General features: G+C 37.6%; 1 protein-coding gene across 1 annotated transcript in view; it reads right to left on the reverse strand.

Moving 5' to 3' along the window:
- Positions 1-5,600: 5,600 nt before the first annotated feature.
- si:dkey-16j16.4 (uncharacterized) overlaps positions 5,601-25,835 on the reverse strand; it is a 38,118-nt gene continuing 17,883 nt past the window's right edge. The window contains exons 2-5 of the mRNA XM_052153567.1: positions 22,338-22,419; positions 20,596-21,071; positions 17,142-17,195; positions 5,601-7,655 (exon numbers count right to left, since the gene is read on the reverse strand). Of these exons, the coding sequence (XP_052009527.1) occupies positions 7,530-7,655; positions 17,142-17,195; positions 20,596-21,071; positions 22,338-22,419 (738 nt within the window). The 3' untranslated portion in view covers positions 5,601-7,529. The remainder of the gene's footprint in view (positions 7,656-17,141; positions 17,196-20,595; positions 21,072-22,337; positions 22,420-25,835) is intronic.

The raw sequence follows: 25,835 nt of genomic DNA on the forward strand, positions 1-25,835 counted from the left end.
GCTGTCTTGTTTTGTATTTGGGGTCTTTTAAGAAGTTTGATATGTTCAAAGCATGTTCAATCATGCGTCTATGTACACTCAATTTAACCCACTTCCTTACTACCTTAATTGGCACCAAACTCTTAAAATACTCAAATGAACTGCTATCAAGATTATTTAATTATGATCTATGATGCTTAAAGGAATGTTCTGGGTTTAATACTAGTGAAGTTCAAGAGAGTGCAACAGTCTCTACCTACTTTTTCAGAACATCAGCTGCCTTGGTTCTGGTAGTATTTTTCCTAATCCTTTTCCAAAGGGATGTCATGAAGGAGTTCTAAGCCATAAAACAAACCAACCAGCTCTGATGTAAATCACATTACAATCTTCGATTTGAACCCAAAAATAGTATTTGAATATCTGACAAAAAGTCTTGAGGTACAAGACAGTCCTTAAAGTCTGTCATGAGGGCATGAACTACAATTCCATGAAGAATTGAAAATTATGCAATCAAATAATAAAAAAATACATTTATGCAATTCAATTAAGTAGTCTGAGAAAGTACAGAGACCGACTTGGGCATCATTCACAATGCCCATGCCTTTTGAAAAGTGTATCGCACTGATTTTAATATAGGACATGGTGGGGGAAATGACGTTACTCAGCACATTAAATCAAAACGGCACAATTTGTATGTATTTAGCCTGCCTCTGCCATCCAGCAGCATGGGGATACCCCGCCAGAGGTCTCACGGATTTTAGTACCCAAATGTTGACAGGTATGCATATGAGTGGGCGGTTGCTACAGAGCATGTTTGGTGTGCTGTGTTCATTGCAATTCTCTGATTGTTTGGGTAGTGTAGTTTTTCACTAGAAATTCTGCTGTGATTTATAAAAAATTATGAAATAATGTGGACTTATGGCTTCAACAGAAGCGTACCATCAATTATTTACCTTGGAGTTCACAGTAAGTCTCTTAAACCTTTTATGATTTAGTGTTAAATATAAATTTGTCTCTAGAAAAGATTTTTACTTCTGAAACCCAACCATGGTAAAACTTTTGTGTCATTCCTCAGTTTGTGAAATATAAAAATGAACTGAAATTTTGTTTACATTACAAGGGAAGTCAATGGAGCAGGGCATTATGTTAATAAACAGAAATTGCCAGGTCATATTTTTGTTTAAGAGGTTATACTAATTCTTCAGTACAAAAATGTGTTATTTGAGATGTTTCAATTTTCCTTTTGGGTTAGGACTACTTTTTATGTGGATAAATATATATGCTGTATTGACGTAATTCCTGGGGCAACAGTTTACCCAATATAAACTCTACTACTCAAGTTACATAACGTTCCTTCATAGTATCCTTGCACATATCCTATTAACGGGTTTATCAGTTTTAAATGGTCATGACAGGAGTTTAAAAATTTAGGGTACAACCACATTTTTTAGTTTTAGGTAATTTTTGCAGGTTAAGTTCTGTATTAATTGACAGTATGTCACATTTGCTGTCCATAGAGGTTAAAGGTGCTATCATTTATTGTCATTTTTTATTTTTTTAGAGGGCAACATATCCTATTTATATGTACACTATTTAAGATTACTTTCCATAATCTTTTCCAAAGGTGTCATTTGAAATCAACAGGGAAAAAAAAAAACTTCTGTTCATAGAGGAAACTGATTTAGAAAGGCAGCTAATTGAGCCACATTCTTCCAGAGTATCTTCTGATCAGATTGCACACACCCATCTCGATTTCTTCATTCCTGGCTGAATTCCTCTAGCTCCTCACCACAGCCAGGTACTGACGTCACTCTCCGGTTCCCTGTACACAAACATGCAGCTTATTGCTCCGTTTGGGATCTGGCACTGACGGGCCTGTGGAATCAGCCCACACTGGAACAAAAATGCTCCTTTAGTGTGGATATGGAACCTGCGATGTTGGCAGACATGCTTATCGCCCAACACTTACAAGCATGCACATACACAGTGAGAAATAAACAACATGACTCTCGCACAAAAGCCCTTTTACATAAGGAACAATTCACACAAGCGTGGAAATTGGTATGTGTGGATCATGGTCATATAATCAAAGATGAGACAAACCTAGGGCACCTACACACTTGAGACAGCTCTGATGGAGCTCTGCTTTGAGGATGTAGAAAAAGCTGTTTCAGTTTGAGATACAGCAAATTGGATTTCTTTGTTTTGTTTTTTGTCATTAACAATTTGTTTTTATTCTATTCAAAAAATAAATAAATATAACAAAAGGAATCAAAATATATACATTTATCCCCTGAGAATGATCCATCTGCCGATCATAACTCCGGCTAGGATCCAACTTTTTAAATGTCTATCCCCTATATTAATGACAACCCCATTGCCTAGAAAATTGGATTTCTGAAAGCACAACTGAACCCACCTCCCTGAAATGATCACAGATCAATTGATTTTCACATCACAGTGCATTGCAGCAAAAGTTCAAATGATCTCAACTTTTTGTTTATTTCATAGAGGTGCTGGAAATAGTGGAGTTGGAAGGGAATATTGAAAGTGCAGAGGCTGAGCTGAAGCGCATAATGTCGTTGAATGTCAGATAATTGACCCAATTGAAATACAGATATAATGCTATTGTCACAGAGTGGAGTTTTGGTTATTCAGGGCAAGACAGTCATACTTTGAGTCGGGGTACAAAGCAGGGAAGCTTTTGGCTAGATACATTAAACAGAGTGAGTCTTTTTCTACCATTCCCTGAAATCTGCTGGTGGTGAACTATTTACCTCAGCTATTGATATTAATAATGCTTTATCTTGATCTTTACAGTTCCATGTCTTCGTCTACTGATGAAGATATTAGGAACTTTGTGGAACCATTAGAACAACATAAACTGACATTTGAGCAAAACAATTTATTCTGAGATAACATTGGAGGAGATTTGCGAGGTAATTAAGGCCTTGCCAACAAGCCAGGCTCAGGGTCCAGATGGCTTTGCTGCAGAATTTTTTAGATCTTATGCTATAGAACTGGCTCCACTTTTGTTAGAAGTTTATACAGAATCATTAAAGAATGGAAAGCTTCTGGCAACCATGACTGCAGAATTTTTTAGATCTTATGCTATAGAACTGGCTCCACTTTTGTTAGAAGTTTATACAGAATCATTAAAGAATGGAAAGCTTCTGGCAATTCATTATTTTCCTCAAAATTCTACAAACAATACCCCATAATGACAACATGAAAGAAATTTGTTTGAAATCTTTGCAAATTTATAAATTTAAAAAAAATCACATGTACATAAACATTCACAGCCTTTGCTCAATACTTTGTTGAAGCACCTTTGGCACCAATTACAGCCTCAAGTCTTTTTTTGTATGATGATATACAAGCTTGGTACACCTATTTTTGGGCAGTTTCTCCCATTCTTCTTTGCAGGACCTCTCAAGCTCCATCAGGTTGGATGGGGAGCGTCAGTGCACAGCCATTTTCAGATCTCTCCAAAGATGTTCAATCGGGTTTAGGTTAGGGCTCTGGCTGGGCCACACAAGGACATTCACAGAGTTGTCCCATAGCCACTCCTTTGTTATCTTGGCTGTGTGCTGAGGGTTGTTGTCCTGTTGGAAGATGAACCTTCACCCCAGTCTGAGGTTCTGGAGAAGGTTTTCATCAAGGATGTCTCTGTACATTGCTGCATTCATCTTTCCCTCGATCCTGACTTGTCTCCCAGTTCCTGCTGCTGAAAAACATCCCCACAGCATGATGTTGCCACCACCATGCTTCCCTGTAGGGATGGTATTGGCCAGGTGATGAGCAGTGCCTGGTTTCCTCCATATATGACACTTGCCATTCAGGCCAAAAATTTCTGATTTTTGTTTCTCATGGTCTGAGAGTCCTTCAGGTGCCTTTTGGCAAACTCCAGGCAGGCTGTCATGTGCCTTTTACTGAGGAGTGGCTTCTGTCTGGTCACTCTACCATACAGGCCTGATTGGAGGAGTGCTGCAGAGATGGTTGTTCTGGAAGGTTCTCCTCTCTCCACAGAGAAATGCTGGAGCTCTGTCAGAGTGACCATCGGTTTCTCGGTCACCTTCCTGACTAAGGCCCTTCTCCATTTATCTATGATTGGGAAGGTTAATGTATTAAAATGGATTGTATTCCAAAATGTAACTACTTTTTTTAGAATATCTCCCTGTAGATTTCCCCCCTCTTATTTCAAGCAGTATAGCGTAGTCCTTCATTTGGAATGGTACACATCCCAGATTACATTTTAATAAGTTACATAGGCCGATTGACAAAGGTGGGCTAGGCCTACCCAAGATTTTGTTTTATTATTATGCATTCAGTCTCAGACATTTGGCTCATTGGACGCTTCCATATGAGAGAACCCCTCCCTGGTTTTGTATTGAACAGGAAGTTTTTGCCCCTATTTTACCATTACAAAACCTTTCTATTAAACTAACCGGAGAAGTTAAGTCAAACCCTGTTATCTCGCATTTGCACGCGGGGTGTTACTACACTTGGTGACCTAAATGAGAGTGGAGTGTTGAGATCGTTTGAAAATTTGGTTCAACATTTTGAGATTCCCAGATCTCAATTCTATAGGTATTTACAGCTATGCCACTTGCTCTGTACTATTTTTGGGAGTAGCACACACTGTGATTACTGTGTTTGGAAAAGGGCATGAGGCATCAGTGTATTTCTCCTTGTTAATTCAGAGTCTGGGGGACAGAGTTTTAACTTCTACCAAGAGATTATGGGAGAAAGTTTTAAACTTGGTTTTGGAGGAGGAAGTGTGGGCTAGAATTCAAAAAATTGTCAAGTCTGCATCTAGAGATGCAAGTATGCACCTTATGCAATTCAAGCTATTACATTACCCCCTCTAGATTGTATAGGCTTGGTCTTAAAGACAAACCACCTGTTGATGATGCCAATCAGAAGATGGAGACACAATCCATGTTTTTTGGGGGTATGATCCAGGAATTGAAAGGTTCAGAGTTGTATGCGTGACGTTTTGGGCACTCAAATTTTAGGTGTGAGCTTCATTTAGATTTCGGCAAGTGTGTCATACCTCTGACTTAAGAGAGCCTGATCGCAGCAAAACAGTCTGCAATTGTGACACCCTCTGCCAAAATCAAGCTGTTTGAGTTTAAGCTAGTGTGACACCAGCTTCAGCAGATGCTTTTATCCAAAGCAACTTACAAAATGTCAATCATGTCAATCAAATGTCAGTCAAGTGCATTTTTGCACTTTCAAATCCCAATAGTAGATAGAGCAGTACAGAAGCTAGCGAAGAAGAGCGATTTCTTGAAAGTTGAGATGGTTTAAACAGATCAGGTAGAGGTTTACTATAGCTAATGGTACGTAGTTCACTGCATGGAGAAAGAGGAAATTGTGAGTTTTGATGCAGCAAAATACCCAACTGCATTGTGTACATCACATATATGCAGTGTCCCAAATAATGAAATATTACCTTTCAGACTGAAACACATCCAAAAATCAGAGTTTAATCAGATTTAAAACCACATAAAAATATGGTTGGATCTAGATAAGGTTTGTAAAAATAAGATTCAATGTTTTTTTTAAATTTACATTGTATTTTGGTATGCCAAAAATGTATTTAATAAATTTTTGCTGCCTGTCTGGACAAAACATTAGGATGCTATTTGCTTCCGCACTATTCATCCAATTAGGTCTACAGGGAAGTGTCATTCAATCCTAGCAGTGGTACAGTGCAGTCCAAATCTGAAGGACTCTGTGTACAATACAGGGACCAACTGTCTCAACTGCCCAAAGGAACATCAAAAGCTCAAGTGACCCCACACGTCAAATGGACACTATCCATTTAAGACTTGAGTTCAAAAGCTTTACTAAACCACTCTCACAATTAAGAGTAACAAAGATATCTATCAACTGTCGTAATGTGAGTTGAACAGTATTTCAAGTAAAGTAACTGTACGCAAAATGGGAAGAAACTTTTATTTTTCTCGTTTGAGGCATAGAGACTGAGAACAACTTTTCACATGTTGCAAGCATGTACTATATGCCCCTAAAGCTACATTTAATTAAAATATTGTATTAGTTTCACATAGATACATGTAACACCTAGGTGAAAACTATGAATATGTATCCTTATTGTTTGCACTCTGATTGGCTTAGCTTATTGATCCTTATGTGGGCTGCACTGTAGCTGTTTACATTCAACAAAAAGTACTGAAATATGTCGTTGAGTGTACTCAACACAATTAAACCCTCAAAAGGCTTACGGTCCATATTTAAGATCTCATGTTGAGTGCTGTACTTTGTTTTCTACACAACAAATTGACACCCACAATGTTCGGAATAGCATACTAGCATATTACTCTAACGATTTCTGAAGTATTTAGTATTTATACGGTGCACAGCATTCAAACATTCTGCAAAATACGTTTGTTTCACAATGCAATATTTCTTTAACCTACAACTTTTAACATCTTAATTCATTATTTGATAGAACTGCCAAGAAAACGTTTCTTGAAATTGGATAAAAATGCAAACTAACCCTTTTTATTTTTACGAAGAGAACTAGTCTCGAGAACTAGTCTTGAGAACGAGAACTCGCAAAATTAACAGTGTAATGAGTTTGTTGTTGCATTTCCTTTTTATATTGAAGTATACAGTGTAAACTGCACAGTATGCAGTAAGCAGTACACTAGTATTCCATTCCGAATATAGCCAATGTGTATGTGTGGGCTATTATTTTATCTCTGAAATCTTATAAACTAGATGTTAATTGTAAAAGACTTTGTATTTTATGTACTTAAGTGTGCTAATACAAGGCGCAAGTTCCACTGGTGTAATATACAATTTTGAAAGACTCTAGTATAGTGTAATATTTCTTTCTCTTTGTTGTTTTGCTTACTATTTAAATACTTTGGAATACAAATCAGATTCTTTACTGACATATTTTCATTGTTACTTACATAACATTTAAACATGAACAATAACTTGGAATATCTGCTGTATATTTTCATTATGTTGGATTGTTGGGTTTTCTGGTTCACTCTGTTTATGGAGCTATTGAGTTAGATTAATAACCAGATGTATTGAACTATTTAAGGCCCATTCTGGCATCAAACTGATTGTCTCACAACACATTTTGCTGTCCAAACAACCAAATACTTTCAATATGGTCTTACATTTTATCCAAAATGTTATGATCACATCATTACCATTTGGCCACTGACCAAACTCTCCTTATTCCTTTTACCATTTGGTTGCGGTTTAATAGGTAGTCCACATAGTGGTAATGGCCTTATCATCATAATAAGTTCTAAGTGGGTTTCCTGAGAGATAGAGAGGATGAGACGGCTAAAGGCGAAAGGTTGCCATCTCCTCGTTCCTCTCATACATTCTAGCCCTGATCACACTTCCTGTTTTGTTATCAGGCCTTATCACTGGGCCTTTGTTCATACTAATATCCTGAAAAATAAAAGGCAATGCAAAACACTCATTGTCTTTATGTTGGGAATTTTTGGTCCACAAATCTGTAATGTTTTGTCTCAGTGACTTTCCAGTCCTTTCCCTCAAGCACACGGAGGTTCCTCAGCAGGATGTAGGGGGCTGCAGGGTGGGGCGTTGCTCAGTGAGCGGAAAGCAAAGATGGAAGGATCATAGGAATATCTGGGAGCATGACGGCCACTACTCAGATTCTGTAAAGGAACAAAAAAGGAAATGTGTGAAGGCAACTTCAAGTTCAAGTGGGAAGCAATTCATTTTATTAGAGCAGTGGTTTTGTTTCAGGGCCCAGATTTTGTATTGGAGTACATTGGAAGTAGTGGCCCATTATGGAGCCAGAATGATCTCAAAAAGAATACAAAATACAATTTAGAAATGCACAGCACAATTCACATAATCAGATTCACAAATCCAAAATACAATTCATAAATACACAAGTGAGAGCACACATATTTCGCTAATTGCCCACACAAATACTTCTCACTTAAATTCAAAACGTTCTTTCAAATAGGTATCTATGAAGTTGTTAAATTAATTAGTATTAAAAAATGTGTGAATGTCGTTACATTTATTTATGGTTCATTTAATCTGCATTTGCAAATCGTCATGTGTCTGGATCGCTTTCTTTTGAGACTTTCCTGCCAGGTTTCAATTCACAAATTGCCCTTCTTTTTTTTGTGGAAGTCCTCTTTATCCAATCACACTGAGCATTTAATCCACCAATCATAACTTGCCTTGCTGAACTCTGGTGGATATTGCCTTGGAAGCATTCTGGTTCTGTCGTAGTTTAGCGTGGGGGTAATCAATTCACCATTACCATAGCTACTCATTTATTCCAATGAGGAAAAACGGGGAGAAATATCCAACAGATTTGGCTATTTTAACAATGAAAACATGACGAAAGCTGTTGTGTAGTTTTTTGCACTACAGACAAATCCCTCCAAAAACATGGAACTTATTTTTTTAGCACCTTTCAAACTATACATATAGAATCCTAAAGAAGACCACTGTTGCTGCAAGGTCTGGTATCACAGATGCTTGTGTGTATGAACTCTCTGCCATCAAATTGAATTAATTGTGTCTTTATTGTAAGCATACCAACAACACATCTGACAGAACCCACTCCTTTATTGCTGGAATGTACAACTGCTGCAGAGCTCTTAATTTTGGTCAAGTGACATCTGGCATTCGATCAAAACTCATGAACTTACAGTGTATTAGTTCATCCAGACCAAGCCTTTGTGTTTTGAGAACCAAAACATAGCCACATTTATGGTCTCAAGAGCTCTATGATAAGGAAAGCTGTTTTAAAAGAACATTCCGGGTCCTTACAAGTTTAGCTCAATTGACAGCATTTGTGACATAATGTTGATTACCACAAAAATTTATTTTGACTCGTCCCTCCTTTTCTTTAAATAATAAATGAATGTGGCCAATTATTGGAGGGTTTAAACAGAAATGTGAATCTTATAATTTTATAAAAACATGCATTAATTCTTCTGTTAAAACTCGTATTATCTGAGCTGTAGAGTTCTTCAAATCATCATTTTCACAATTGGCTATAACTTTACACAGAAAAGGTTAGTACGTGGTTGTATGACACTAAAACCATGTTTTCATGCATGTCCTTTATGTCTTGTGGCAAAATTTTGAAACAGTGAGTATTAGTCTGAAGTCACAATGGGTTGTTTATATAGAAATGTGATTTTAGTCCAAAACACGTTTCTGACTGTTTTATGACTAATTCTATTTTTATTTTCAGCTTTCAAACCATGTAAATGTTTTCACCAAATTCAAACATTAAATGTTGTTTTGAAGCTTTTTAATGTGATGACCAATCATGCTTATTCAAACGAATGCGCTGCAAATATCGCTCTCTTTCGTGCAACCTTTAAAGGTCATAGAAACATAATAATTTTAACATTAGAAAGCTGAAACTTTCTTTTTCACCCCCATCCAAATCCCTAGCGGATTTGACCACAGCAGAGAAATTAAGTTTATTAAGTTTAATTGATTTTCTTACAAGCATCTTATAATTTATCTTAAGGACTTTCTTAATTTCTTTCTTAAGAAAATTTATGTGAATCCTGCCCCAGATTTTTTACTTTTACCCGAAACATACATTTCGCTGTAACTAATAAAACACATCAATACAATAACATTGAATATTTTCTTATGATCTTTGTCTTTCAAACCCTACCTAACGTTAATGCTAATGCAGTGCATTTGTAAGCTACATTTACAACACTAACTCACTGAACTGTGTGTAAAATGTTCCTCTAGCGTTACATCACTGGCTAACAGCAACAAAATGATATTTAAAGTTAAACCATATTAGCAAAAATCTGAAATCCCCAAGCAAGGAGTTCCTGTCCTGGTGAAAGAAAGCAGAAGTTAATATGTTTCACATATGGCCTGCTAAATCTAGCCTTGCCTAAGCTGCATAACTCACAAAGATATATGTGCAAGAACCATGGGGTTAAGCTCCTTTTCTGTCAAACAGCCACCCCTTTTAAGGGTTTCAAATCCATCATGGGGCCAGATCAACACTTCATCAAAATAAAAAGAACCAGAGGCATCAGTCTTTCATTGCAGCCCTGCTTAATTCCATTAACTTTCTACAAGCAGCTGTTTTCCATGAATCTCCCTTCAGGAAGCAATGTTCCAAGTTTAATCATTTTAAACTGGTTTCATCCTCACATTCCTAACAGCGAATGACAAGCTACCAAACAGTGTTCTTTTAAATGTAGCAGCCATCTTAAGTTTTAAAGAGCTCTACAAGCCTTCACATTTACAAATATCTGTAAAACAATCTAGAAACCACTTATCCATGCACAAATTGCAACCATGAGGTTGTTGTTGGTGGTTGCCAGGGCATTGCTATGTGGTTGAAAGTGCATTCTAAGTGGTTTTTAGTGTTTTTTGCAATGGTGTTTTGGGTGGTTGCTAGGGTGGTCAAAAGAGCCCTCCCCAAGTATCTATGAAATTAAGGACACTAAATATGCCTGGGGTCCCTCCTTCAAATTAAGTCTATGGAACTTTATGTATTATTATTATTTTTATTTTTTTTGCCAACTTTATTTCGGCAAGTGAAAATCAAGCCAGATTGCTTAGAAACAAAATAGCACTCCTCTCCCCAATAACCCCCACAAGTTGAGGTATCATTTATGTCTGTAGCGCAAATGATGCACAACAAGTTACTTTCAAAGTTTGACACTTTGTTCAAATGTTTAGTGGTTTGTTCAAATCCCCTGCCCTTACAAGCAGTAGTACTAGCAATCACCACAAAATATTACCAATTATGACAAACAGGTCAAGCTTTTCTTCATTTTTCTGATACACTTAAACCACAGAATGCTTTCAAAACATTACACTATACTCAACCCTTCGCATCTGTCTTGTCAACTAGCTTTGACCAGAGCACTCATCCAAGCAGTGGAATTGTTTGTCTTCATCCACCAATGACTCTCTTTTTTTCTCCCTCCATCCTTGGTTTAATTTCTCTCTTGTTCCTGAGCCCTTGTTTCCTCTGGTCCCGTCCCAGACCTTAAATCCCCCTGATGATTCCCCCTCTTCCCCAACAGGCCCCCTGACAGACGCTTCCCTCTCCATCTCCCACTCTCACCTGGAGCACTGCCAGCAAAGAGACATGGGCTCTGAGATAAAATGAGGGGCCTACCCTCTACATGTGCAGTCATGGAAGGATAAGAGAAAATGGAGCAAGAGCAGGGTGCAAAGCAGGGTTGTTTTACATTAATAAAACAAAAACTAAGACACATACTATTGATAGAAAAACAATTGTGTAAACTGAAATAAAATAAAGCAACATATACAATTCAATAAAATGTGGTTGAAAACAAGCTAACTAACTAAACGTTAACAAGTAAGGTTGCCATAATGATGTATTAATGTCCCCATTCATCTCATTGGCAGTTGCTTGGCTGGTGCATGCAGCTCCAAATGTATGCAATCTCCATGCTGCCATCTTTGTTCATGGCCATTCAGTTTAATAGGTAATGAATGGTTTCAGACAGGTTTTCAAAGTATTTTCTCTTTGCCATTCGACAAATAGAGTGTCCTGCCCCAAAGTCATGTCATTGGTTGAGCCAGTGTTGCCGTGTCAGGCTGGTTAAACAAACAGAGGAATGTTTTGATAGCACCACAGAGCCACAGTGTTCACACTTTTCAGGGATTTCAATCTGTGAATTATTTACTGCCATCACTGCATATTAAACTGGGAAAAATTACCTTCAACTATAACTACTAACACTGAAACTAAAATACATAAAAACGGGTCCACTAATTAAACAAAACCGTAACTAACAAATAAATTTCTGCAATTATCACTGAAAATAGTGTTACGAAATAATACATTTGAAAATGCACATTTTTAATAACCTTGGTTAGAAAGTTGTGTAGAAGGCACATAGAAAGAGATCGAGTCTGAAAGGAACAGGGGATGTGGCCACCCAGGTAGCATTTTATTTTGTAAATGTGTCATTAAAACAATTCAAAGAATATATCAAACCGATCACTGCATTCCTAACATAATAACAGTCAACAATCAAGGACAAAAGGCAAAGGAAAAGAGAGTGTGAAAGACAAGAGAGAGAGGAAGTTGAAAACAACATCATGACGGGGAAGTAAAATCATGAACATCTTTCTCTCTATGACTGCAGATGCTGCAACAGCCGGCACTCTATAAATGGAAAATGACTTCATCCCAACACACACACACACACACACACACACACACACACACACACACACACGCTCTCTCTCTCTCTCCCTCTTTCCTCCTTTCCATCCCTTGCTCCTCTGTTCTCTTCAAGCTCTTTCCATTAATCTAATAAAATGGATATCCAATCTCCTGCAGATGAAATAGAGGTTTTCTGGATGTACAGTCCTGGGTTGTGCACTAGAGACTGACCAGTAGTGGATTTTGCCAATACAGACAACTAAGTTGGTGGGAATGGCCGATAACCGATTAATATAAAGAATGTTAAAAACATTTCTAAGTCTTTCCTTACTTTGATGGGCATAAAATCCAGATGTACTTAATTGTTAAACCAAAATCCCAATATTTAACTGCTAGAGGCTACTGTTACACTGTAGAACCGACACATTCTGGAAAATCTTCTAGTGCCCACCACAGAGGAACATGTTGGAATAATAATAATAAAAACTATCGGCAACTATCTGCATTGATTTTTGCCGATAACCGATAGTTCCAAAAAGCAACTATCGGCACAGATTAATCGGTAAAACCAATATATCGTTCTACCTCTATTGTGCACCATTCAGATTTAAATAAAGAATGCCAATTAAATTCCTGAAAATGGAGTGAATTTGAATTGAGGTAATTCTTCAAGTATGTAGAATTGGAATTTAAGTAGAAATAAAATGGAATAAAAAAAAATCCTGACTGTTTTTAAGTTGATTTTTCAATAATACATTTTTGTTTTAGTATAACACGAAACATGTTCTCATATTATCATACGCATAACAAATTGAATATATCAAGAAAATATACACTGTAAAAAAAATATATATATTATATATATCATTTTTTTTATTTTTTTTTAGCTCAAGTAAACAATGCTGAAAAGATTTCCTTGATTATTTTAGTTTTTTTGATGAATGCAAGTTATGCATCTCAATGCAGCTTTTCTATTACAACATTCTTAGTTGAACCAACAAGCACAGCAGTGATTTGGACTAATTAATTTATTTATTTATATTTATGTTTGTGGTTCAGTCCCATTTACTCTCTTCCCAATCCCAGCATGCACTGGGGCATGAATAATATGGTTGCATTGTTTGGCCATTTGCATGGTTTTGTTTACAATTTTTGTTGTTGATTTTGTTGTCAGGGTAGGTAACTTGTTGATTTGCATGTGTTGTATCTATTATCCCTCATATGCGTTCACGTGATGAGTAAAAATTAGATATTATTGGTTTAAAACCGCAACCACATCACTCCATAAAATATATGTTTAACGAAAAGTGAGATTTAAAGCATATTATTTATTAATTTTGTAAAATACATTATTAAATTACACAGTAATTTGATTGAAAACTGTACAGACTGTGAATTGAATTTGAGTTTCCAATCAAAATGTTTGCATTTCTAAAAATTTTACTACAAATTGTTGCACGTTTCCACCCACTACGTAATGCGCATTATCATGAGGGAGCTGCCTGGTCATGATGGAGCAGCTGAATGACCTCTCCTTGCTTTGGGGACCATTTTATTTGCAAGATTGGAGCAAGCATCTCATTTTATTGAATGCATCACAAAACACTGCAGAATAAGTGTAATATCTGATATAATGTAGGCTGAAATAGCTGCGATTCCCACATACCATCAGTCTCCGCATCCCTGGGAGCACCCGCTTTCGAAACTGGATTGTGAGAACCTACTTTATTGGCCAGCTGTCGGTTTAACACTTCCAAGTGCTATGTTCAAAGAATTGTGTGCCAAGGTCAGACCTTTCGGTGAGCTAGTCACATCAAGCTATCGCACGCTCAAAACACATGCATGAATGGTCAAAACACGCCATTGTATTGCGAATAAACCGTTTCCATCACCTTAATGTGCATTTTAACTAATTCATAATTCTAGAAAATCCACCTCCTCCAAGCACATTACATTTTAAGCGAATTTAGAAAGTTTTTTTTGCATATCAAGCATTCCCATTAACGATTTCTTATGCACAATTTCAAAATGCTTGATGGAAACCCAAATACAGTTACATTAAAAGAGAAAAACATCACTTGATAGAGATTAAAAAACCTCATAACATTAGTATTATTGAAAAGAACTGTTTATAACATCTCATCACACACCATCACTTTAACAACACCTGAATCAATGAATTAATGTTAGGTTGTTAGCTTTAATTTACCTTATAGCAAACGTAGGTGTCCTCACTGACATTATACGTGTTCATTTGGAAATGAGGAATGACACACTTTAATCCATCGAAATCTCAATATTTATTTACAGATTTTTTTATAAGAAAGAAAAAAGGGGGTCATTTCATCAACGTGAATGTGTGTTTACAATCACGTCTCCAGCTCACCACATTTGGATGCGCTCTACAATATGGAACATCCTTTCTGTAAGCCCCCCTAGTCTAGCTATCACATATATATACATATACACACACTGGTTATTTATATATATATATATATATATATATATATATATATATATATATATATATATATATATATATAAATAACCAGTAATACCATTGCTTGGACACTCAGTGCTGCTATGGTGTAATTTCCATTGCTAAATATCCTACACAATAATGAAAGGCAGCTTGATATATATCTTTGAATTTTATTTATTTTAACTAAATGAAAATGAAACTGAAAAAAATAGTGCAATCAGATTCAACTGTGGATCACTTCATTTCTGACGTCTCCCTCATCATTCTAAAAAGCACTGTGGCAGCAGTGGAGTCATTCAGGTTCCTGGGCACTACCTTCTCACAGGACCTGAAGTGGGAGACCCAAATTGACACCATTACGAAAAAGGCCCAGCAGAGGTTGTACTTCCTTCGCCAGATGAGGAAGTTCAACCTGCCACAGGCGCTGCTGATACAGTTCAACTCAGCAGCCATTAGCCTAGTTTCCATCCACCTTTAGCGCTATTTTGTTATCGACAAAGTCAAAATGCGAAAAAGAAAATTGCGACATTTGCCTCCTTCTGCCCGTTTCCATTCAAATGGCCTTTTATCAATAAAAAGGGTGTAGCATAAGTTTTGGTTTAGCGCAAAAGAAATCTGCCCTGAAGCTGTTTTCATTCCGAAATGTGTGTTTATCGCTAATTCGCCTCCCAGATGTCCCTAATTTTTTTTTTTAATAGCACAGCTATTAAAGAAAAAAAAATGTGCAGTGTAATATCCGGGTATACATATTTGATACATTCCTGATATTCAGTATTTTGAACAATCATCTAATCAAAAGCATCACCATCACAACTGCATTATGTCCCGCATATTTGTCCAACAACTTTTAACGACCAACTAAACTTGATTATCATCTAAAATTTATTTTAGCTTCAAAGTGCAAATGTACATTTTCAGAAGAAGCAGCAAATGTGATCCAAGGTAAAGTGGGCTAGATTTAAAATATGTAAACGTTTTAAAATATTCAAAAGCTAGTTTTCTGAAAGTGAACTCAGCATTGGATAAATAGTTCTAATAATTTATAGTCTTGAAAAAAGTGTAGAACATTCTGAGAATGTCATTCAGCCGACTTTATTCATCTACAGAACAGGGTAAATCTAATTTAAGTTTGAGAAAAGGCATATATAGGTCTAAAAAAATAATAATTTTGTTTGGTAATAATATTTTTTTAATTTAATGCTTTTTTTGTTTGGTAATCCATTTTATTTAATACAGGTGATTTTGCCGGCATTTTTAAAAAAATACACTAAACAATAATTTAATAGAATTGGGCAGTAGGTGTTCCAAAAAAAAAAAAACACGCTGAAGCTTTTCACCTAGTAATGTTTATTTATTCTTAATTTAAAACATCTTCAAGCACAGAAATGATATGTTTTTTGTACTGTGAGCTAATTAAATAATTGACTGCTGTCTATTATTTTGAATGGTGTGGAAAAGCAACTTTAATAAATAAACGGATAGATACCGCGATTAAATTAATCACCAGCGGCCATTCATTTGTTCAGCGTGCACGAGATATTTGTGTTGGCACTCCTGGAAGTGTCACATTTGCAAATCAGCCCTATATGCCATAAAAATCAATCCATAATCACGTACAATAAATTGGCTTTCAATACAACGATTGGGGCAAACTCTGTCATGTGAAACTACATTTTTGCGTTAGTGCCAGTTTTATCAACAAAAAGTGTTTCCAAACCATTTTTTCACTACATTTGATGTATCGACATAGAGTTTATGTCTAGAGTAAAACGGAAAAATATTATGTCAACATTTGTGACATTTTAGGGATAATGTGCATTTCCATCAGCTTTATTTTGATGCGCAAAAAATACTTGGATGGAAACGTAGTCAGTGAGTCTGTCCAGTACTTCAGTAACGGTCTGGTTTATCAAATCGGATATCAGAAGACTACAAAGTACGGTTCGGACTGCTGAGAGGATTATTGGTTGCCCCCTGCCCTCCCTTCAAGAGCTGTAAACTTCCAGATTGAGGAAAAAGGCTGGAAAAATCACTCTGGACCCCACTCACCCTCACTACTTTATGAACTGTTGCCTTCTGGCAGGCACTACAGAGCTCTGAGCACCAGAACCATCAGTCACAGGAACAGTTTTTTCCCCTCAGACTATCATCTCATGAACAGTTAAAATTGCCCCATTGTGCAATAATTAATGTGCAATACACAGCTTAGTCTATTTATATGTATCCAAAATACCATACCTCTTCTGCCATTACATTCCCTTGCTTCTGTACGTATACACAGTATTTGTATATTGTTTTTTAATCGAATTTAACATTTAACATTTTGAATCTGGTAGAAAAAAAACAACATTTTGACCCATTTCAGGGATAAAATATATAAATAAATAATGAGATAAAAAATATTGTTAAAATTCTGAGAAATATTCTGAGAATATATACTTCTGCTATTATTGCAAAGTCCTTTACAACATGACACTGTGATATTTTTTGGACACTCACCCGAATCTTGATAGTTCTCGTTTTCCCACCACAGTTTTTTTTAAGGAGCATTTTCTGAAACAAAGAGCAGAAAGGAGAAATAATGGTTAAAAATAATGACATAAACCTTTCATAAGCCTTACATGTTGACAGTCAATGTCCACGCCACAGCACACACTGAGACTATTTTTTTTCTAGCCCGTATAAACACCTATTGCTTGTTTGCCCCTGTGTTCTTCTAGAGGAACCCTGAAAGCTTAGGTCCACTGTGGCCATCAAAACTAATGGTTCTTTTATGTAACAGAGTAAAACATCCTGTGGGCCACCCCCTAAGGACAAACGTGAAACTCTGTTTGCTATTCTTACCAAGAGCTCTACCATTTCTTAACTGAGGCCTGCTGACTCAAGAGCAGGGGTTAACTCTGTTTAGAGCTCATTTGAAAAACAATATTCTTGGGACAGAGTCTATGCTTTGCATTGTCCTACGTAATGTGATCTTTTAAAGACATAAGACAGCTTTGTTTGAGGAACAGACCATATGTATTACTCACTTAAAATCTTTACCATCACATTTGGCATCACTGACATTTGTTTAATCGACATTAAATCACATCACATCACATCACTGGCACAATAGATCTTCGAGTGACAAGTTTTAATATAATGTGATTTGCAAATTTTGCCAGACAGCAACGTTTTTGTATGCCTTTAGAAGACATCAAATACAGTATAGCACATCAGTTGTATGGAGTACATGTATGGTGTTTTTTACAATTTGACAGATCCTTGTCAGTATTAGGTTTCACATAAGTAAAAAAAAGTATGCGTGTATAAATCCTCATGAGGGTTTTTGGATTAAATGCTCTTTTAACTTTCTTTAGAACTCATTTTGTTCGACTCTAGGCCTTTAGTTACAGTAAAAACAACCAGTGCTTTCTGAAAATTACAATGACTATGATAAAACCTATAGGGATTGACAGATTAATGTGCATTTCATGCAGCCCTTTTTGTTTTACAAGGGAAACTCCCATGTCAAAAAAAACAACCCAGGAACTGTCAAATGTGTTCAGATCTGCGTGACTGGAAAGCAGCCATGGTTAAAGCCCAACTGGAGTTTGAAATGACCTCGGCCTCATTTCAAAGTTCCTAAAAGGGGAGATAATGTTTGTCAAGCTCAACCGTGCTAGAGTTCATTTAGACATCTGTCAAATAAACCATTAATTTCACTCAAACAATAGCTGGACCCCTACATACTGGAAGTGCATGTGTGCAGGAATGGAATTTTTCTTAAGCATTAATAATGAGGAACTAACATAACCATTGCCCAAGTGTGGCTCAACATATTAAAATAACAGCTGTCATTTATAATTAAAATGAGAGTATGTAGTTGGGTGCGTGGATGTGACTATTTCTTGGTTTTGAGTATTCAGTAATCGTGATGACTGATACTCTACCAGTTGAGCTGCAGGAACAACTGATTCAAAACTGAAAGGGTTAAGGCAAAATGAGTTTTTAGCAACTACTTGAGTAGTCTCCCATATTGCCCCCCCCCTCCCCCCTATACACTTGACCCAACACACATACACACACACACTGTGCGCTTGCCATAGACTCCAAGAGTCATATGGCACTCACAGCCATCTTCCCTCTACTCAACTCTTGCTGTTTCTCACTTTCTCTTCCTCTCTAAAGTCCCTCTAGACTTTACTCTCCCACCTGGCACAATCTGGTCTATATATTTGAACACCTGAACATAACTTCTATAGATTGTTGTCCCACTCTGCTTTTTCATTCACTCAGATTTTCTATTTGGCTCAAACACTCCAGCCTTTTGTTCAGAGTGAGGGAGGGGGGCAGGCATCTGTCATCCTCTCTTTCTCTCTGGAGGTGGCGGGCACAAAGCCCTGGAGCACATGGAGTTGTATGAGTAAGTGTAGTTGTCTGTATTTGTCAGATTTTGTTTTTCACAATTTAGCCACTCACTTTAGAAGGACTGCTGTACTTGAGTGCCCTGATGATATTTATTTTCTGAAGATCCAGATAGGCATCTAGATAATTATAGGGTATTTTGGTGATAGTTATAATAATTTAAGAAGGTTTTCTTTTTTAAGTACACTGCTGAAAAGACAAGAATTATTTCCCATGATGGTCCAGGATGGTTTAGAGCTGGTCAAGAAAGTAAGGTTGGGCAAACTAACATAGTTTTTCTAGTGAAGCTGGTTGATCAAGCTGGTCTTTATGGGTAAGCAAGTGAAGCAGTGGTTGAGGGTGGTTAATGGTCAAAGGAGGGGTGTATATTGTGTAAGTTACCTTGTTGAGTAGTATGCCGAAAAGACCAGCATGGGGGATTTCATTACAACACTTTACAAAATGCATAAAAACAATTCAAATGAATGCACAGATAAATAAAAAGTGTATTCATTGCATACTCATTAAATATGTATACACTGTATCATATCAAATATTTAGATAAAGCATTAGGGTTAATGTTTACATGTAATGTCACCCCCTTCACAGCATTGGGGTGACATGCAAGATTTAAAGGTATTAAAGGTGCATTGAGTCCTTTTGTATGCAACAATTTTGCAACAAGTATGCAACAATTTTTCCAAATCCCTTGAAGACATTAATGAAATAAATGTCATGAGATATCTCACCCATCTCTGTAACAGCAGTAGACTTTTGTAAACAGCAAACAAAAATGTGTCCGCGGACCGTGGACATAGACCGTTTTCACCTGCCAATCATTTTGCTCATTCTCATAGTTTTGTGTTTGAAGCGGATCACTGAGGCTATGATTCATTATGTTTGTCATCTGCTTTTGCTTAGTTTTGGAGGCGGGGTTTTGGAATGAGGGGGCATGGCTAATTCAACGGCTCAGTAATGTGAAAGCTTCAGATTGCTAAAATTGCTTACATCAGCTTTAATTAATGAATTTTTCGAAAAATACCACCAATTACCATAATGTGTATCTTTATCTAAATATTGCCATATCAACAACCATCAATGAGGCTAATTTCTCTTATTTAAGTCTCACAAGCCTTATGTACAGTCATTTCTAGTCAGACATGATAAAATGAACAACTTGGGGTTCAGATTTTCATTCACTAAAAAACGGTTGATAAGAGTCGTTTATTCGGGAGGTAGCACTGTATCCCTTACAAAAATAGAGTTCATGGCAAATTTGCTGCAAACTCACATGCAAATGAGCTTGTGATTCACTGCAAATGTTTGCCAGAAGTTTGCAGCTCTTCACCAGTAGTGGCGAACCTGCAGCAAACATTTGGCAACAATAGACAATTTGGCACAAGTTTGCTGCAAAGCTCATTTGCATGTGAAATTGATCAGTGGCGAATTTGCTTCAATTTTTGTAAGAAATGTTTTGAGTTGTATACTTAAAAGACTCAGTCATTTGTTTTGGAACTGAGTTACCAATGGTCACTGTACTAAAGAAAAAAAAAAGTGTGTTTCTAACCTGCTGCATCTTCTCCAGGTCCAGGCTGGGCCGACCGAGTTCTCCCGTGTAAGCGGGCCTGTGCCGCCAATAAGGCATGGAAGGCTGTTCAAAGTGGTTGAGGATGATGGGCCGGACAGGAAGGCGGGTCGGCATGTGCAATGGTTTGAGAGCTCGAGGCGGGGAGGAGCTGAAAGGAACGGGGCTGGGAGAGGCGGCACTCAAGCGAGCCCCCGCAGCAGGCTCATTTGGCCCACAAAGATCCTTCACCTCCTCATCACTAGAGGCACTGCTCATGTCTCCATGCCTGTGCCACTTTCTCCCCGCCTCAGTCCCTGGGGCTCCTGCAATGCACTCCAGCTCCTCTTCAGAACTGTGACGATCCAGGGTGGTGTCCAGCAGAAGACGAAAACGGCGTAGGTGGGCGGGAGAGAGCACGCCCTGATTGTGCTGTTGACTGGTGGCTAGAGGGGTGAGGGCGCAGTTCCGGCGGCGCTCTGTATAGAATATAATTTAGCAGAAAGTAGCCTAAGCAGATGCTTTTATCCAAAGTCACTTACAATACAAATTCAGGGACAATCCCCAAGAAGCATCCGGCAGCAGTGCCCAAAGATACAATGGTGATATTTTGTGGCTTGTTCCTTAAGGGGCGTTCACAATTTGCAGTACTGTTGAAGGCTAGTATGTGTCTCTATTCGAGTACAGTATATAAGTAAGGGCTGATTACAAGATCACTGTCTTAAATCATATAGGTAGTCACTGGACTCTGTCACTGCTATTCTTTGGTGCATTACCAATGGCTGCTGTCACACAAAATGTATGACTTCTGGTAACTTGTTGCAAATTGCTGTCAGTGTGAACAACACTTAACATAACTCAACCCAGCAGTGAGCTGTCACCACTATACCACACTACCCAGACCATATCTGATCAGATCTCATTGCTTTAAGCTAAAGCTAGGCCAGTATGTGCTGCAAGTTGTGAATAAGTGCATATATGGCATGGGCCATACATTGTTTAGATAACGCTTATGGTTTGGGGTTTCTAACTTTAAAGGGATAGTTCACCCAAAAATGAAAATTCTCTCACCATCATGCCATATCAGATGTGAATGACTTTCTTTCTTCAGCAGAACACAAACAAAGATTTTTAGAAGAATATCTCAGCTCTCTAGTTACGGACAATGCAAGTGAATGGTGATCAGATCTTTGTAGTTCCAAAAATCATAAAAGAAACATAAAAGAAATCCATATCTTCAGAAGCAATATAATAGGTGTGGGTGGGAAATAGAACAATAGTTAAGTCCTTTTTTACTCTAAATCTCCACTTTAACTTTCAGATGTAAATGTAAAAATGAAAGTGTAGATTTAGCGTAAAAATGACATAAATTTTGAGCCGTTTCACACCCAGACCTATTACATTGCTTTTGAAGATATGGATTTAAGCACTGGCATCTTATGGATTACTTCTTTGTTTCCTTTATGTGATTTTTGGAGCTTCAAAGTCCTGGCCAACATTCACTTGCATTGTATGCCCTTACAGAGCTGAAATATTCTTCTAATAATCTTAATTTGTGTTCTGCAGAAGTAAGTCAGTCATACACATCTTGGATGGCATGAGAGTGAGTAAATGATGAGAATTTTCCTTTTCGGGTGCCCTATCCCTTTAAGGATTACAAGGAAGTGAATTCCACTCAATGCATGTGGCAAAAATATTCTATATACTGTACATATGGATGTGGCAGAATGTGGCAAAACACAAACCTCTGTCGATCTGTGCCAGTTCTTGGTTTTCACCCTCCGAGTCTTCACTCTCTCCTCCCTCCTCACTGCCATGGTACGAAATCTGTTTCAAAAGCAAAGCAAAGGTCAGACAAATCTGAATAACCATGGCAGAAACTCTGCATAAGTATGCTCAGATTTACATGTCCCACAGCTCTCACACACACACAAACACCCTTAGCAGGGCTTTTTATGCACTTACATTCCAGTTCAGTGGCATAACGGCACCGCTTATCCTCTGTTATCACAACAAGACAAATGACTAACACTTGAGCTACTTCTTCAGAAACAGTACATCTGATATACAAAAGGGTGAGATAAACTTGCTGACAAACAAACAAATGCTTCTTGCAAACAAGCCAACCAGAAAGGGCTTTACCTATTTTTTTTTTTATGGGTAGTGCTTCCCCATGCAAACGTCACCTCCACAATGCAAGGGTGTTGTGGGTGGTTGTCAGGCCATTGCTTGGGTGTTCTGGTTTGTTGCTAGGGCATTGCTAGGCTGTTGGTGTCCACAATAATTTGGCATACTCAAAGTCTAGTTTGACCGCCCCTTTATGCATCATAGTTTAATAATTTGCTTGGGGTTTGTTCAAATCCCGAAAGGCAAGTTTGAGCAATAGTAATAGTGATGCTTGTCTTAGCAAACACTGCAAATGATTCATGTATCTACACCCTGACTGAGATTACAGAATGTGTCATTAATTTAGAATGTGTGATGTATTTCAAGAAATGAGCCGTCTTGTCAAATGAAACTCAATCCAAAATTCAAACTTCAGTGTGCATTCCCTTGCTGATCTGCCTCATTTGAGAAAAGATTTGAAAGTGTGGTAGGAAGAAATATAGAGTGAGGTTAAAGGGATAGTTCACCCAAAAAGGAAAATTCTCTCATGATTTACTCACTCTCATGGCACATAAAGGGGGAATAAAAGTAATCCATGACTCCAGTTGTTAAATATTGATCTATACTTTTTATGTTGCCCTGATGTGGATTTTGGAGCTTCAAAATGTTCACACCCATTCACTTGCATTGTATGGACCTACAGAGCAGAGAAATTCTCCTAAAAATCTTCACTTGTGTTCAGCAGAAGAAAGAAAGTCATACACATCTGGGATGGCCTTTGGGTAAGTAAATGATGAGAGGACTTTCAATTTTAGGTGAACTATCCCTTTAAGAGAAGTAAAATAAAAAGGCCAATCCTGGACAACAGAACCAATAGTTGTAAAAGTTTAGCTATGCTCTACTGCACAAAGGCCTGGTCTGTTAGCTCATTTAGAAAATATTATTTTAAGAGTAAACCTGATTAGACGTCTATTTGAGAATAAGAGAATGAATCAGAGTGAAATCCAACAGATTGCACCAGTAAAGAGTTAAGTAACACAGTGCACGGTAATTACCTTGTCCAAGCCAGGCTAACTAGCTGCCATCTGTTCTCAAGTACACACACACACACACAGCCCACTTCTCTTCTCTTTAGCCTTTCATTGAGCAAACAGTGAGAGAACAGAGAAGAGAGAGAGAAAGAGAAACTGAACAAGTCAAATGTGTCTCTCTTTCACACATATCCTCGGATCTCACAACAGCTCAGGGCCCCCTGATTAATGCAGCACTAACATCATTAAATGGCATTGCAAAAATAAACAAAAATGTTTTTTTCCACTACACAGATTTAATATTAGCAAACTATAGTTTTGGCAAGTCGTTTAGGACATCTACTTTGTGAATGACACAAGTAATTTTTCCAAAACTTGTTTACAGAGAGATTGATTCACTTTTAATTGACTATATCACAATTCCAGTGGGTCAGAAGTTTACATACACCAAGTTAACTGTGCCTTTAAGCAGCTTGGTAAATTCCAGAAAATTATGTCAAGCCTTTAGACAATTAGCAAATTAGCAATCAAAATAAATCAGCCAAACCTCAGAAAAGCATTGTGGACATCCACAAGTCTGGTTCATCCTTGGAAGCAATTTCCAAATGCCTAAAGGTACCACGTTCATCTGTACAAACAATAGTACGCAAGTATTACCACCATGGGACCATGCAGCCGGTCTCCTAGAAATGAATTTTGTTTGGTGCAAAAAGTGCAAACTGATCCAAGTACAACTGCAAAGGACCTTGTGAAGATGCTGGAGGAAAACGGTAGACAGGTATCTATATCCACAGTAAAATAAGTCCTATATCGACATAACCTGAAAGGCTGCTCAGAAAGGAAGAAGCCACTGCTCCAAAACCGCCATAAAAAAAAGCCAGACTACAGTTTGCAAGTGCATATGGGGACAACAAGCTTACTTTTTGGAGAAATGTCCTCTGATTTAATGACATTTTTTTTAACTGTTTGGCCATCGTTATGTTTGGAGGGAAAACGGCGAGGCTTGCAGGCCAAAGAACACCATCCCAACTGTGAAGCCAGGGGGTGGCAGCATCATGTTGTGGGGGTCACAAAATAGATGGCATCATGAGGAAGGAAAATTATGTGTATATATTGATGCAACATCTCAAGACATCAGCCAGGAAGTTAAAGCTCAGTCGCAAATGGGTCTTCCAAATGTACAATGACCCCAAGCATACCTCCAAAGTTGTGGCAAAATGTCTTAAAGACAACAAAGTCAAGGTATTGGAGTGGCCATCACAAAGCCCTCACCACAATCTGATTTTGTGGGCAGAACTGAAAAAGCATTTGTGAACAAGGAGGCCTATAATCCTGACTCCTGACTCTTTAAACCAATTCTGTGTGGAGGAATGGGCCAAAATTCCTGCAACTTATTGTGAGAAGCTTGTGGAAGGCTACCCAAAATGTTTGACCCAAGTTAAACAATTTACAGGCACTGCTACCAAATACTAACAAATGTATGTGAACTTCTGACCAACTGGGAATGTGATGAAATATAAGCTGAAATAAATCATGCTCTCTACTATTATTCTGACATTTCACATTCTTAAAATAGTGACAAAAGCAATGTCTTCTTATAAACATCCATAAGATATTTTTAAGTGGTTATACAATAATGCTGGAAATTATATATACATTACACCTGCACAAAATACAAAATAACACACAATGTAAATTTTTAGATATTATGAAAAATACTTGTACAAGGTTAAAATATATCAGAAACTCCAAGTATGTACGCTGATCACACATGTAGCCAATCTTCTTGGGTGTAAACACACCTAAGAATTAAAAAATAAATCTACTTGATTCTCTACCAAAGGGGGGTCAAATCAAAAGTAACAGTCAGTATCTGGTGTGGCCACCAGCTGCATTAAGTACTGCAGTGCATCTCCTCCTCATGAACTGCACCAGATTTGCCAGTTCTTGCTGTGAGATGTTACTCCACTCTTCCACCATGGCACTTGCAAGTTCCCGGACATTTCTGGGGGGAATGGCCCTAGCCCTCATCCTCCGATCCAACAGGTCCCAGGCATGCTCAATGGGATTGAGATCTGTGCTCTTTGCTAGCAATGGCAGAACCCT

Source organism: Xyrauchen texanus, chromosome 22 (assembly GCF_025860055.1).
Source record: "Xyrauchen texanus isolate HMW12.3.18 chromosome 22, RBS_HiC_50CHRs, whole genome shotgun sequence".
Taxonomy (NCBI): domain Eukaryota; kingdom Metazoa; phylum Chordata; class Actinopteri; order Cypriniformes; family Catostomidae; genus Xyrauchen; species Xyrauchen texanus.